The sequence below is a fragment of the Thermobia domestica genome, chromosome 18 (genome assembly GCF_964235325.1).
Source record: "Thermobia domestica chromosome 18, izTheDome1.hap1.1, whole genome shotgun sequence".
Classification (NCBI taxonomy): Eukaryota; Metazoa; Arthropoda; class Insecta; order Zygentoma; family Lepismatidae; genus Thermobia; species Thermobia domestica.
Window position 1 is genome coordinate 133,583,099 of NC_137471.1, and position 16,784 is coordinate 133,599,882.

General features: G+C 32.0%; 1 protein-coding gene across 1 annotated transcript; it reads right to left on the reverse strand.

Annotated features, from left to right (window-relative positions):
* Window positions 1-1,597: 1,597 nt before the first annotated feature.
* LOC145675262 (uncharacterized) lies at window positions 1,598-5,281 on the reverse strand. The gene has a single exon (XM_081745646.1). The coding sequence runs from the start codon at window positions 5,279-5,281 to the stop codon at window positions 1,598-1,600; it is 3,684 nt and encodes a 1,227-aa protein (XP_081601772.1).
* Window positions 5,282-16,784: the final 11,503 nt, after the last annotated feature.

Genomic DNA, 16,784 nt, shown 5'->3' on the forward strand with positions numbered 1-16,784 from the left:
GTTTGATAGTCATTATTATATACCGATAAACTTGAGAGGTGCGAAAGAGAAGAGTAAGCGATACGTACAAGCACCAATATGAACACTACAGTGCATACATCGGAGTCGAGACACTAGCAGAAAACTGTCCGATAGCAGGATGCTTGTTGAGCCATTGCGTATTGCTTGGTAGTGCTGCGGTCGTGGTTATAACTTGATTGTGATACTTAAAACACGGCTACCTCAGAACGATTTGTGAAACCTGGGGATTTCTAATTATCAATATTATGACTAACTGGCTTGCAGAGAGTCACTTTTCGTTGGAAGAGATGGGCATAACTGATATGTTGGCTTACATCCAGATGGACCTACTGCTGGTTACAAGGGAAACAGGAAAGTTTTTAAAGATGGTTTTATGTCAGAAATATGGTAGTCAATACCACAACTGGTTTAAATCTATTTCTGGAGACAAATGTCTAAAGAGGTGACATTCAAAGTTGTAACAAAGATTCAAGGAAACTTAAATGATTAATCGCCATGTTTTAAGATGTAAAAAAAAAAGGGGGGGACGCCAAATAAGTACCTGTAATTCTTTGTGGGTAAATATATGTGGGGATGTCTTGATTGATTATTTATTCGGTTATTATACAGCCGTATAAGCTCCCTATATATTTTTCCATAAATAAAAATCCTAAAAGTAGAAAATAGTTTAGAAAAATAGAATTGTAAAAACTTTTTTGCTTTTATGCGCTTGAAAATTTTATGTTGTAATTTTACTATACCATTACTAAATGCGTGCATAAGGTTTTCGGATTTTTCGTAAGTCGTCGCAGAAAGTTGGAAAACGTGCATCCTCATCTATTAAATACGATTAGAATGTAGTACAACTGACAGTACAAGTATACTTGACGCTGTAATGTTCTTTCCTCAATAACAACAAGTAAATTGAATATTTTTTTAAACAGATACTGTAGTTCCGTGTAAATTAATAGCAACAACAAAAACGGAAGTTATTAACGATGTTGATTAGTTCTCCATGCTTGTTTTTCGCTTATTGATTTATATAAGGAAATATATTTCTGTTTCCTGTGAAATAAACTGGAATATCTTATTTCTTATTAAAGTTAGTTAGATCTCCCTTGCTTTTTTTGAGTTTGCATTGTGTATATATACAGTCACACAGAGGGTGTCCAGTAAGTCTGGAAACAAGAAAAATGAATGTCTACAAATGTGCTTGATATGTTGACCCTAGTAGTATAGGCGTCTGTACGGACCACTTTTCTTGGACCACTTTTTCAATGACCAAGTTCAAATTTTACGCGTCTGTACGGACCACTTTTCTTGGACCACTTTTTCAATGACCCAGTTCAAATTTTACGCGTCTGTACGGACCACTTTTCTTGGACCACTTTTTCAATGACCAAGTTCAAATTTTACGCGTCTGTACGGACCACTTTTCTTGGACCACTTTTTCAATGACCAAGTTCAAATTTTACGCGTGTGTACGGACCACTGTCATTGGAGAACATAAGCCACACAGAACATAATGATCTTTATGATATATAACCATAAAGGACTTAAATCTAACTAAAACTAAACCTAAATCTAAAACTTAAACCTAATAACCATAAGGTAAAGTATTGATGATATTATCTTTTTCCTTTAAAACAACTCTTTTGTCGTAATCCATTTGAAACTCTTTAGTCACAGGTTTGTTAACTAAATTTTTTGTTCTCTTGTCTCTTGTTATTTGATTATAATTAAGAGTTATGTTCATTAGTTCTTTGTTAACAACCTTCTTTATGTTTTCACCATTAAGATTCAAAGAGTTCTCGTAATTAAGAGTAAATCCTTTAATTTTCATCACAGTTTTGTTTTTATCTGTTTTGTAGTAATAACTCTTTGGACCAGTTGAATACCACTCAATAATATAAACATCTTTTCCTAACTCATCTGTCCACTCACCAAGGTTACTACCAGTCTTTACTTCTATACCATTAACAATATAAACAATAGAATCAGTATCGTAATACGCTACATCTTCACCTAACTTATCCAACATGTCATAAAGTCTTAACCTCGCATGTGTTGTTGTAAAAGTTGCAATGTGAATATTAGTGGAATAAGAATTGTTAACATATACGTCTTTGTATTTATATGAAACTTGAACCATCTCGTCGCTGATAAACAAACATTCAGATATTTCTAATTTGTCATCTAAAAGTAACTCGTACCATCTTCTAACATCTGTAATGTATTCAGTTTGAGTTAAGTTTTGTCTTTGGCCAAACTTTCCCCATAACGAATTTAAACAAATTTTTGCAACTGCTCTCTTACCAGGATTTACCATTATTTGATCAGGATTTAAATCAATATTCAATGTGTTTTTAATAGTTTTAATATAATCATCTTTTGTTTGAAAGTCATCTTCCCATGGTGATGTTTCTAATTTGATTTTCATGAAGTCTTTAATGTAACCTCTAAAGAGTTTGTTACTTGTTTTGGGAAAATGTTGAATCTCGTAAATTTCAATTAACTCATAACCTTTCTCTAAAGCTTTATCTAACTCTATAGTTGCCCAAGTACCTGTTATCATTCTTTGTTCGTCACTGTGTGTACACGTCTTAGTTTGATTTATCATACATTGATTACATAAGGGAAACACCAACTTATTAATATTGTTATCTTTAACTGGTAATACAGGATGATACAATTGTTTTGGCGGAAGAACTTTACAAAGTATATAACCAAAGTACTTTTTACACTTGTATTTTTCAGGAGAGATGGACTTTAATGTTGTTGAGTGGCCAATAGGAAATTGATCATAAAACAAAACAGTTGGATACAAGCTGCACACATCGATATATTTCATCTTCTTATTAGTAACTTTTAATTTTGAAGCATTGGTTCTACCACCAAAGAATGCATCTCTGAACTTTAGTTTCTCAATAAGACTAGTTTTTTGAATTAACTGTTTGGCTCCTTTATCTTTTAACCAATCACACTCCCACATCTCTATAAGATTATAACCAGCTTCTTTTATTTGTTGAGATCTTCTTCTTGTTTTCTCATATAGATCTTCCATTGTTTCGTGATTGACATTGTTGATAGTATACTTCTCAAAACATTTGTTGCAACCATGCCAGAAACAGCCGTGATATTGATACACTGTCTTTGTTTTATAATCGTAACCATCAACTTTAGATCCACATATCGTTACTTCTCCATTGTTTAACGCGTGTTTAATATTATTGTTCTTAAAAGAATTTAACCATGCAATAGACTGTTTAGAGTATTTTTCTTTCTTTTCTTCTTTAATAATACCAATTGTGTTTTCTTGTATGTATTTTGATCTATAAATGCCAATACACACACTTGCAATTGTTAAGTATTGAAATGGATCAATGTTTGCTATTTCTAAAAACTGATTTCTTAGTTCTAAACAACCTCTTCTTAAAATATCTACATCCGAATCACAATACTCTCTTAACTCTTTTTTAAAATCAAACACATAATTTTCTTCTCTTCTTTCTTGATGCCACTTAAGAAACGCTTCTCTTTGATCTTTTTTCATGGTACTAATCCCATAGTATTTTGCGTTAGGTATTGGCCCAACATAGTTTTGATTATCAGGCTTATTAAACAAATGTGGAAAATAACCTTTCTTTAATTCTTTTAGACCAAATGTCTTAGGAAAACTCGATAATGGTTGTGCTACAAAGTTAATACTATCAATAATTTTTATGTTTGCTTTTGGAATTTCAAGTAACATTAGCTTAGAGCCGTTATATATAGTGTAAGGTTTCAAAGCATTCTTAATGCAGTACTGAAGAACAAAGTACGAATCATAAGCTTTGGCATTATGCGCAATACAAGTGTAACCACTATGTTCTTTTGAAACTAACCACTTACAAAAATCGTCATTTGTTTCAAAGTAATATTTGCTACCTTTAAAGTCATGAGCAACTACATAATTAGCTTTATGAATTCCTGTGTCTTGTTGTGCTTCGTAATCAAACCATATATACTTTTCTGTGTAATTACAACTGTTCATTTGTTTAATACTCGACTTTAGAAAGTTCTTAATTATATACTTAAAGTCATCTACTGTTAACTTGTTGTTGTTCCATGCATCGTATATCTTTTGAAGTTTTCTCCACTTAGACATGGTTTCGTACATGTTTTTTTCTTTAACAATTTTCTTACCACGATCTTCGATACCATAAGTCTTGTATAGCATAATAAACAAATCTGTAACAGTTAATTCTTTTTTAGCATTACACACACATTCATCATCACAATAACCTTTCTGGCGTTTGTATTGCATGTAACATTTGTGAACGTTTTCTTTAGCTACACAATTACAGTTGATACAGTAGTAATATCCACACTTGTGTTTCTTATATCTTAATAAAATTTTATTACAGCCTTTACACTTATAAACTTCTTCACAAACAACTGAATGGTTATCTTTACATGTTTGGTTATAACAAAATCGATTACAAGCTTCACAATAAATGTTATCAATCTCTTCTTCTTGATGTTTAGGTTGCTTACACATATTACAAATTGGTGTAATTCGTATACATGATTTGTGTTTTTCTTTATGATCGTATGCTGTATCACACTTTTCACAATAATAAACACTTCCAATAAAAGCTTGCATGCTGTTAATTGCGTCAAAATGATTTCCACTTTTATATAAATAAATCTTCACCTCTTTGTCTTGGCCTGAGTAAATAATAGCGTTCATGTTTTCAGCACATACAACTTTAATTTGAATGTTTAATAGTTCTTCACATTGTTTAATATCGTCTAATGTAAAACCGTCTTCACAGTAGCTCGGTAAACGATTACAAAGTCTCTCAGTTAATTTTGTCTGTATTTTTCTTCCACGTCTTATATCTTTAATGTTTTGTGGTGTTAGCTCTTGATCAAGTATTACATTTGTTTTATACGTTAAGGCTGAAATGATTGCACGTGGACAACACAAATTGTCATTGTTATTGATTTTGGTAATACATCTTTTAGCTTTTTTGTCTTCTGCAAGGTTTAATAATCGTCTGTTTGTTTTACTTCCTCTAGGCATGTTAATGATTTGAATATTAAATGTTGTTTCTTCAATATTGATTGTTTCGTCAGATGTTACAATTCTTTGCACGTGTGTTAATACATTTCTAGCATTTAGTTCAGTTGTTATTGGTGTTGATATTGCTTTAGTCCAAAATCCATCGTTGTGCACAACAACTCTTATTCTGTCATTCTTTTTAAAATTGGAAGCTTGTTTAGCTTGATCAATCATATCGTCTACTGCTGTGTGTAATCTTTGTATTGTTTCAGTAAGTGTTTCACCTGCTATATTTGTCAGTTTTATTTTGTAATCTGTTGTATAGGATTTAAATTTTTCATTGTATGTCGGCTCATTAACATTTAAGATCTCGTAATATTTTTTATTTGTAAATAAATCATCATCAAATGGAAATAACTTTTTCAAATGCTTTCGCTTTAACTTTGGTGTATTTTGTGCTATTTCGCTTTTAGAGAACACTTCTTGTTTAAATGGGTATATATTTCTAATCTGTCTCCTGCTTTGTTCATCGTCATGTTGTTTAAGATGGTCTATCAGTTCTGCTTTTCTTAATCGGGAGTATCTTCTGATTCCCCTCTCTTTACATTGTCGCCTTAACTCTATTACAGTAAACTTATTATAATTAGTCATTCTATTTATTATGTAGAAAATCTTCGTTAGTACTCTTCACCGGGTTATTTCAATTCATTTTCATTTTTCTAACACATCGTTTAAACATCTGCACGCGTCTGCCATTGCCTACATATGTTTCCTCGTTGTGTTAGTCTAGAACTTTCATGGGATTAACCCATCAAAGTCACATATACACATTTAAAACTGAATCATTTTTGTAAGCTTACTCATCATCATCATCATCATCATAATCATCACTACCATATTTATATTCATCATCACTACTCAAATCAGATGTTTTTTGTTGCATTACTAATAACTCTTTCTCCTTTAACAGTATTTGCTTCTCTAGTAGTGCTGCTAAAAGTTTAAGATCTTCATGAATAAGGTTAAGTCTATCATGTAATAAATCAAATTCTTTCTCCATATTTATTATATACAAAACCAACAAAAATGAAATAAATTTTAAAAATCTAAGAATAAAAAACGAACATGACTACTGCTAAGGAAATATTATCTTACAAACCTGTATTTGATTGTGTATGTAAATATTTAGATATTGGTGGTTATAATGATAAAGACAAAATAAATTTTAGCGTGTCCATAGGTATGTTAGATCATTTGTTCAAGAAAGCCACTAAAGAAAACAACTCATTTCTCATACAAAACATTCTCTATGCAAACGTTATGGACTTATCCGAAGAGATGTTAGATTCACTGACTGATGAACAATGGCTATCTATAGGCCATGATGATTATGAGGAGGAATATAACTATGATCACATTACAGAAGACTTCATACGTAAATATCTGCAGAAAGTTAATTTGAGTGAAATATGTTTATGGAAAAATTTATCGGAAGAGTTTATAAGAGAATTAGCTGATAAAGTTGACTGGGAGATTATTTCAGGAAGCCAAGACTTATCAGAAGACTTTATCAGAGAATTTGCAGATAGAGTTGATTGGAAAGAAGTATCGTATCACCAAAAGCTATCTGAAGAATTTATTAATGAGTTTATAGATAAAGTTGATTTTGATGCTATATCTTACAAAAACGAACTCTCTGAAGCCTTTATACGAGAACATGCAGATAGAGTTAATTGGTGGTACATATCTGGAACTAAACAATTATCAGAAAACCTTATAAGAGATTACGCTGACAAAGTAGATTGGGAAATGATTTCAATGTCTCAAAATTTAACAGAAGAATTTATTGCAGAGTTTGAAGGTAGAGTTCATTGGCGTAACATTTCAACTTATCAAGACCTATCTATAGACTTTATATATTCATTTAGACATTACGTAGATTGGAGAGCTATAATAAGAAAATATCATAATAATCCCAATTTAGGTGATATGTTGAATGTAGCATTCGCTGTTGCAGCGGAGGGTTAATGCATAACACTTAAATTGTACTTTGATGGGTTAGCCCATAAAAGCAATGGTATATTTAGTTTCTCGTACTTAAATGTCTCTTAACTGAATAAACCTGTCAAGATCTATATCACTTAAATCTGTGTTCATATGCGAACCGTGCCAAGTTATTCTATCATCATAGCGTTCTTTAGCTCTGTTGTATAAGTTGATAGAGTTTGGATCGTCGACGTTAAGCAGAATACTCATACTTGGATACTTAAGTTTGAGTTGTTTAATCCTACTTTCGTAATTGCATGTTTGTACTCTTCCAACCCAATACTTATATCGTTCTATTCTTTCTTTTTGATCTCGTTCTTCTTCGTCATAGTAAAGGAGTACATTCTCGAGTTGTTCTTTAGTAAGGTTTTTCTTGATAATGAATAGCCTATGTATCTTTCCTGGATCTTCTGTATATGGTGCTGCAACTGTTTTAAGATAATCAACTTTGCTTTCTAGTTCTTGATTGTACAATCGTAATTGCTCCATTTGTTGTTCTATCTCTTCTACTTTTGATTGTAACTCTTTTTGGTCTTCTTGAATCTGTTTAAAATTAGAAACGAAATAGTCTTCGATGATATCATAGCATTTGTCGTAGAAGTCTTGTGATATCCAAATAGCAATAGAGAGAAATATCTTTTTGTAGACATATGTTCCGGAGATAATAACATTGGTTTCTGTATCCCCTCCACCTTTTACTAGATACTTAGAGCGATTACCAGGAAGCTGGGAGTCGGTTTTTTCATCGTAATACCTTATTAGCTCTTTTGATTGTTTGTTTTCTAACCAATGATCAAACCTCTTACCACCGCTCTGACACAGCTTAGTAGCGTTGAAATATCCTGTACTCTTATCTATAATCAGCTTGAAATCACCAAACAAACCATACCAGTAATCATCTTTAATCTGTTCGTAGCAAATATCGTTTAAACTAGGAGAATTATCCATAGTACTCATATTTATTATATAGAAAATGTTGATTTTTAACTTCATTTTCGTTACCAGCTAGCCGGCGCCAGATATCCCGCACCGGCTTTGATTTATGTAAGAGACCCTGGAAATATATGCTATGAGGGTATTCGATACCCTTATTTCGTTCAAACTACGTTTTATGGCATAATAACCATAAAAGACAAACATTTATATTTACACTACAACATTACTCTTATCTATCCAACTATTATGCGAATCATCAAACCCTAGCCATTTAACATATACTTTATCACCTTTCTTTCTCAACACTTTCTCCACCAAGTATTCATCTTTGTGTTTCGTCTTTAATAGTTCTGGTTCGTAAAATCTACCTTGCACATCCTCTTCTTCAAAATCTTTAATTCTATATGTAGGCGGATTAGATGGAATAACTTCACTAATAACAAATACTTCTGTTGACCAATTAGGCGTATATCCTTTCTCAAATAACCCTTTCGACTTACTTATACGAACATGATCACCTAACTTGTATTTGGGCTTAACACGCTTATATTCTTTTTGATACACTTTCTCCAATATTGTTTGCTCATTCTTCTTATTAACTTCTATAGGTTTTAAACCAATTGTTCTATGAATTTGATGATTATACTCTTTAACTAGTGTTGGTAATATCTCTATCCATTTGTAATTCCCTTGTGTCGTGAACCTTTTCCACATGTTCTGCTTAAGCGTTCTATTGAATCTTTCAACCACAGAAGCTTTCTTACCACTATAGGTTGAGTAGTGATTAATCTTATTTTCATCCATCAACTTCTTAAACTCTTTATTGTAAAACTCTTTACCTTGATCTGTTTGTAAGTTGCTAGGTTTTCTCGTTCTTAATATGAATTCGAATGCTTCTGTAACATTCTTCCCACTCTTATCTTTAACAGGAACAGCAAACGCATATTTCGAGAACACATCTATAATCGTTAGCAAATACTTATAACCTTTATTGATTTTGGAAACGCCTTTTAATACTCCACTATCCATTTCTACAAGATCAGCCTGCCAAAGATCATCGATACCTTTTATAACTACACTTAATCTGTCAAAGTTTTTTCTAGATGGTTTGTGAATTTCTTCTATAATGTCTTCTCTAACACCTTTACCTTCTTCTAGTCAATCAGGCTTTTTAACGAATTGAGTTTTAGTAATACCACATACAGAACAAATACCTTTCTTTAGATATCTTACATTCTTTGTTTGTTCAATTCTAATAGTATCTTTCTTCGTATCTGTTGCTTTCTTACACTTAACACAATACATCCTGTTTATTATATAGAAAATCAATAACTATCGCTGTTTAATATTATGCTATCAACATTCTCACCATCATCATCACTATCTTCGTCTTCTCTTTCTACATGCATAAGAAGCAATAGTAATTTACCATGTTTCAGATCAGAACCTTTAGATGGTCTAACTGCTAATTTATCATTTGTATTAAAGTGCAATGGAAAAGTTTCAACTAGAGAATCATTTAAATATATATCTATATAATACGTATTGTAAGATGATTCTATATGCATTAACCTACCTTTATAAAGAAATTTGTATGCGATAGATAGATTATGTATTAAAAAGAACGGAGTTTCAACATTTTCTGATATCAATCGACTATGAAGCTCTATAACATGACTCCGTTTGGTGAAGTTAAGCTCTTCTTTCAACATAGCAATATCTTTTCTCACAACTGTATTATCTAACTCTGATGTCATTTTAACATTACCAAAGATATCCATATTTATTATATAGCAAACGTCTTTAGGAAAGCTCTCTTTCTATGTACATTACAACAAACAATAATTGTCCTTCTTCCATAGCTGAATTTTTATTTGGTTTAATCGTAATTATATCGTTCTTCTTAAAGTCAAAAGGTATATTTTCAATCAAAGTATCACCCAAATATATATCTAGAAAGTATTTATCCAAACTTAAGTCCATGTGCATTATTTTCCCATTATAGAGAAATTTGTAACCGTTAGAGAGATTAAATATTCTGAAGATTGGCTCCTTAACGTTTTTAGCTCTTAATCGATATAGTAGAGGCATGGTTTCTTTCTGCATAACCAACTTAGTAGTATCCATCCTAATCTTTTGAAAATCTTCTTTCTTTATGTATATGTCTTGTAACGTTTCTAATGCATCTTTAAATCGTTTTCTATCGTTCTCTAATTGAGTTTCTATTGACCTAAGTTGACTTACGCTAACAATATCATTTAAATTCTCCAACAATTTTAATTTTTCTTCACTTATATCAACATCACCTTTTCTATCTTTAACATTACCAAATATATCCATGCTCATTTATTATACAGAAAATGTCCATCCTAGTTTTTCAAAACATTTCTTTAACATCTCTATTTGTCGAGGTGAGTGTTTAAAATCAATATCAACATGAACATCGTGCTTTTTCAACAGATGGTACAATACACATTTTAGGTTAATAAACAATGTTCTTTCCGGATACAGCTCCCTAAAGACCTCGTGTAAGTTTTCGAACTCATTTATAAGTGTTTCCTCCATATGTTGTAATTTTAATGGTTTTTGATCGGTAAGGTGATAGTGTATTAAATAGACATCATCATAATATTTTGTGTATTTGTTTTTCTTTAGTACTTCTAGAACATCTTTTGTTGATATTAAATCTCTTGGTATATCTCTAAGTTCATCATTTAACACCTTGAGCACCTCTTCGGGAATAATTCTATCCTGTAAAGCTTGCAAACGAGATAACTGTAACTTAAATCTTTTTGTAGTATCGTACCATGGTTTTCTCGCACAAGCAGCTCTCATTCCTTCATTAGTATCGTAAACCCAACCACTCTCCACAGAACAATCATCACAAATGTAACCTTTTGTTAACGACTTACTACCACAATTACTGCACTCTAATGGTCTAGAGCTATAATTCGACAACAAGTCCTTTAAGGTAATTATTGGACGTAACTTTTCCAACTCTTCTTCTGTGTACAAAAATTTTGGTATTAGCATTTTCCACAAATCAATAACTGTATATACGTTGTTTCTATCTCTTAAGTCTAACTCGCTAACATACTCAAAATACTGATAAAAATTATAACTATCTAGTGAATCTAGTTCATCCTCATGCTTCTCAAAATAATCTAAAAATCTATTGTGTATAGCTTCCATATTTATCTTAAAGCAAAACTTTTATGGATACAAACCATAAAAGCACTTATTCATTTTTAATCATATAGATAACGTCGCTAAAAGAATACCCTTGATTTAGAAGATCTAAAACCTTAACACAAAGATGACCACATATAACTGAGTTAAAGTCTTGTATTCGTTCGTCATTGTAAAAGAAGTTTTCGGTACCAAGATATTGTACTAGTTGTTTAGGAGGAACACCACCATAAGAATCGAACACATACTTTGTGTTGTTATCTTTCCAATAGCATATCCAATGAGTACCAATGTTTTCTGATTTATCAAGGTTAACTACGCCACACTCATTTACATAAGGTTTTTGTGGAAGTTCATCACTCATAAATACACCTCTAAATCGTTTTATCTTTAGTTCTTTAGCCAACCTCTCTATATCGAAGTTGGTCAATGGTTTTAGTTTTTTGACTTCTTTGGTTTACCTGCCCCTTGCTTTTCTTCCATAGCCATATTGTGTCTTTTTTGTTCTTCAAGTTCTTGTTTATTCTTCTTAGCATCCAGTACAGTTTTAGTAATCGCTGCTGCACCACCTGCTAATGAACCAACTGCTCCTAAAGCTGCTAGAATGGCTGGAATTGTAAAAATAAAACCGCCAATATGCTCTTTCTTAATCTTTTTCATTTGTGCAGTAGTTAAAGTTAAATCCATTCCTTTACCTTCTTTAATTTTCTTAGCTTTATCGTTAAGTTGTTTCTTTGTTAATACATGATCAATATTTAGATCCTTTAGTTCGTTATAAGGAACACTAAACATACAATCTTTAATAGAACACATCTTCCTATTTATTTAAGAGAAAATCTTGGTTTGTAAAAGTACAGTTGTTGTAGCTCCACCAAAATCAATTAAGGAATCATTCTCATCTGTCTCAAAATTGTCAACCTTGTCTTTGGATACAGGGAAAAATAATGGATAAGTAGGCTCGTAAATAATACTATGTTTGAACTCAGCATCTGTTTTGAATGATGCTATGATCCCTGTTTCTCTATGTGTGTATTCTGTATCTTTAACAAACATGCCATCTGCTATATTACAGTGAACATTTACAGTATCAAACGGATGAAACTTTGGCAACTTACTTCCAATATGTGTTTTGTTCTTTTCTAAAACTTCAAAAACATTAAACCCGAGGACAGTGCCTATACTCCCAATTGTAACATCATTACTATCAGTTTCAATTTTAACTCTATTTCTTAAATGATCTTCTGATAATGTTATGTTGATGGATTGAGATTTTAAATATTCATTAAGACTGTTTAAGCTGTATTGTCCTTCTGGTATAAAAACTTGCCTATCACCATATGAGAAACTGTTTTTCTTTGTTGTTATGTTTGGAGTTAGATATGTACTGTAAAACCCAACTAGTCCTATACTTAAATAGTTGCTCTTGTTGTCTAATTCGTAATGGAGTTTCTTCTTTAAAACCGAAGTATCACTCGTTAGCTTAAATACCTTAGCCATTTATTATATAATAAATGAACGAGTTTGATTTACCTAGAGATATTCCAAGAGAGAAAGTAATCAAGTTAATAGAAGATGTCATTCGAAAGTTAGAATGCAGTTTAAAGAAGAAAAAGAGAAAACTACGAATTGTTAAATATGCATACTACACTTTGATCACGTTATCAGTTATTCTTTCTGCAACAACTGGGTTTATTAATATTTTTATACCTGTAACAATTTACTCGATATTGACAACGTCTCTTGCAACTGGAAGTGCTATAATAACAGGTTTGTCTTCGAAGTTAAACATAAGCAAAAGAAAAGATGAATATAAAGCCATTGTCACTTGTATTAACTCATTTAAAGAACAGTTAGAGATGATAATAACATTGAATGGTGAAATGGACAACGAATATATAAAAGATACGTTGCTTAAGATCAGAGAACAACTTAAAGATATAAGATCATAAGATTTGCCCCGCTGTATTCGAAAGTCTAAAATGTTCTTAAGGGTGAGCAAAACGCTCACCCTACAGTTCATCCTCAAACTGTTTGAAAGGGGGCCAGTGCTGGTGGCCCCCCTGATTTTCTCTATAATAAATGAGTAAGAAAACTATTAATTGGGATGTAAAAGAGATGATAAAAGAAACAACAGCTAAGAAAAGAAATGGAGAGCTTATACCTGATGATGTTCGTTGTCTTATCGTGGGTCCGTCGGCGTGTGGTAAAACGTTTTTGCTATTTAACTTCTTATTACAGCCAGGTTGGTTAAACAATAATTACTTCTACATATATTCTAAAAGCATGAATCAGCCAAAGTATGAGCAGTTAAAAGATCGATTTGAGAAAGCAGAACTAAAGTTTAAGAAGCAGATAGCAACGTTCTTAAGCGGTAATGATTCTATTGTGCCTATTGATGAATGTGAAAAATACTCTGTTGTTGTGTTTGACGATTACATTTTGGAGAATCAAGATACTGTTAGAAATTACTTTACAAGAGGTAGGCATAGACATTTAGACTGTTTCTATCTTGCACAAACATATTCAAAAGTACCTAAACAGCTTATAAGAGATAACGTCAACTTCCTATGTATATTCAGACAAGATGATACTAATCTTAAACATGTGTATAATGAGTTTGTTGGAGGAGATATGTCTTATGATAAGTTTAAAGAGATATGTTCAAAATGTTGGCAAGAAGATTATGGTTTCATAGTAATTGATATGACAAGGAAGGTAAACAATGGTAAGTATAGGAACAAGATAAAACACTTCTTGAACGTTTGACGTTTATTGACGTTTGACGTTTTAACGTTTGACGTTCTTTGACGTTTATTGACGTTTGACGTTCTTTGACGTTTATTGACGTTTGACGTTCTTTGACGTTTATTGACGTTTGACGTTCTTTGACGTTTATTGACGTTCGTTCGTTTGCTATACAATAAATGGATGAGAAAGAAATTGATAAGAATATTAAGTTGAAGGAGTTCTTGATAAAGGGCTTCAAATCTTGGAAGAAAGAAAGAGCAGGTATATACGATAAATTTAAGACACAAGAACAGCCTGTAATTGATGCTATTCAAAACTTGGGAAGTGAGATCAAAGAAGTAGCAGAACAAAATAAAAATCTAATAACTGAACTTGTTCCAGTTGTACATAAGACGGCTTCAATAGATCCTAGTCTACTAGAAACACCTAAAAAGATACCTTATGATAGTTCTCCAAGCAGTAGTGATACACCTATAACGGGAGAAATAAAACAAATGAGAAAACAAATTAAAGACAAAGTGGAAGGAGTAGAACCTTTAACAACAGCACAGTCATTTGGTAAGATTGCAACGAAATATTATAGTAAAAGAAATGATACTGTGTTTGGAATAAGAACTGTAGAAGAAGATGGAAAAATAATAAATAAGATAGGAAATTTGGAAGTTAAAGTGAATGGTGATGATTTGATAATTAATGGTAAAACTTATAAAGGAACAGAAGGTCTATGGGAATTTTTAACGACGAATACTAGTAAAACCATTGAAGATTATGATGATGATGATTTTGAACAGTACAAGGAAATAATAATAGACTCAGATGCTGCCTTCCAAAAATATAATCGAGATAAAAAGGTAGCATCTAGTAGAGGTTCAAAGTACATTAATATTATCAAGCCTATTTGGGATAATTATATTAAACCAACTTTACCCCCAACTCCTAAAAAGAACACAACACCTAAAAGGACTGGTGAAGGAATTAAACAATATACAGAGATACCTAAAGAATATATATGGATGGATGATGTGAGAAAGCTTATAGATAGGTTAATAGTTATAGATGGAGAAGAAAAGGCTGGAAATGATAACTTTTACAATGAGAAGGTAGGTATAGTGAGTATGATTAATAATAAGCTTTCACAGTTTATTCCTAATGATCCAAAAGGTATAGGTTATTTGATTAAGATCTTAAATACGTTACCACCACGATTCTGGAATGATGAGAAGCTTGGAAAAGGACTAATGAATAAGATCTTAAACATGAAGGGGATACCAGAGTTACATATACCTGGCTTCAGATTTTGTGGGCCTTTTACGAAGCTTCAAGAAAGGTTAGAAAGAGGTGATGAAGGTATTAACCCATTAGATGAGGCCTGTAAAGAACACGATATATACTACAGAGACAATAAAGATACAGAGTCGAGACATATTGCAGATAAGGAACTGGAAACTAAAGCATGGAAAAGAGCATTTAGTAGTGATGCGCCAATTGGTGAACGATTAGCTGCTTTTGGGGTTGGTACTGCTATGAATGCTAAGGTTAAGTTGGGATGGGGGTTATAAGTTTCAGAAAATTTTTCCTCGGTCGACTTTACGACAATGCTAATATTTATATAGCTTGATGGTGTTTACCATAAAGCGCTGTTTCAAGATTTTCTTTATAATAAATGGATATTGAGAGTTATGAGTTACAGAGTTTTAAAGCTAACACAAGAACATTTAATAATTTGAATGAAGCTAACAAAGATATTGAGTTCGATTTCAACGTGGGGGATGGTTTTATACACCCACACAAAGCAGATTGTCATATGACTTTTGAAGTTGTTGGTGCATCAGCTGGAGGAACATTTGGTGCAAACGATACTATAAAACTTGTAGATAACTTCTTCCCATTCTTCTTTTCTCAAATTGAGGTTAGAAAGCATGGAGTTGTTATAGATAAAATCGAGCTACCTGGAATTACATCTACAGCTGTCGGAACATTAAAGATTTCCAAGCCAGAAGTTGAATATTTAAAACAAGCAGGATTTGAAACAGATGATAAACTTGGTCTAAGAAAGAACTTTAGTGTTTTGTATCCATTGAGATTAATTCCAGGCTTCTTAAGTGATTATAAAGAGGTTATGTGGAAAGGTGGATTGAGAATAACATTTACAAAAGCTAACAACAATAACGATGTCTTGTACAAATGGGCTGGATCAGGAGCAGCTCCTCACGATGGAAAAATAACAATAAAAAGTATGGAGATAAGAATGCCTATTGTTGAATACGAGTCTAATTACGAAAACAAGTTAAAGTTGAATATTCTTAAAGAACCAAAAATCATGTTTTCCTTCCATACTTATCAATGTGTTCAGAAGACTGTTGTAGGTTCTTTCTTAGAGTTTGATGTTACTACTCAATTTAATTCTAGACAATTTGATATGCCTGATTTCGTAGTTGTAATGTTCCAAACTGATAGAAGTGGCAAACAAACAGCAGATGCAAGTAAGTTTGATCATTGTAAGGTAAAGAATATCTATCTTAAGAATGGGAGGAATGAAGTATTTCCAAAAGAATCAAGAAACTTAGATATTGCTAACAAGGATTATTTCAAGATGTATGAAGATTATACTGCATTTAAGAGAATAACATGTGGCAACACCGAAATGTACTATGACCCTAAAGAGTTTATAGACAACAGACCAATGTATGTGATTAATTGCAGTAAGAGAAAGAATGTATCAGTAAACGAGAGAACAAACATAAAGATTGTTGTAGACTTTGCAGAAGCTGTGGCTGCTGATACTATATGCTATGCGATTTTAATTGGACGAAAGAAC

Bases quoted from the DNA above. Each gene is read 5' to 3' on its own strand.
- LOC145675262 (XM_081745646.1), bottom strand. From the start codon at position 5,281: ATGATTGATCAAGCTAAACAAGCTTCCAATTTTAAAAAGAATGACAGA.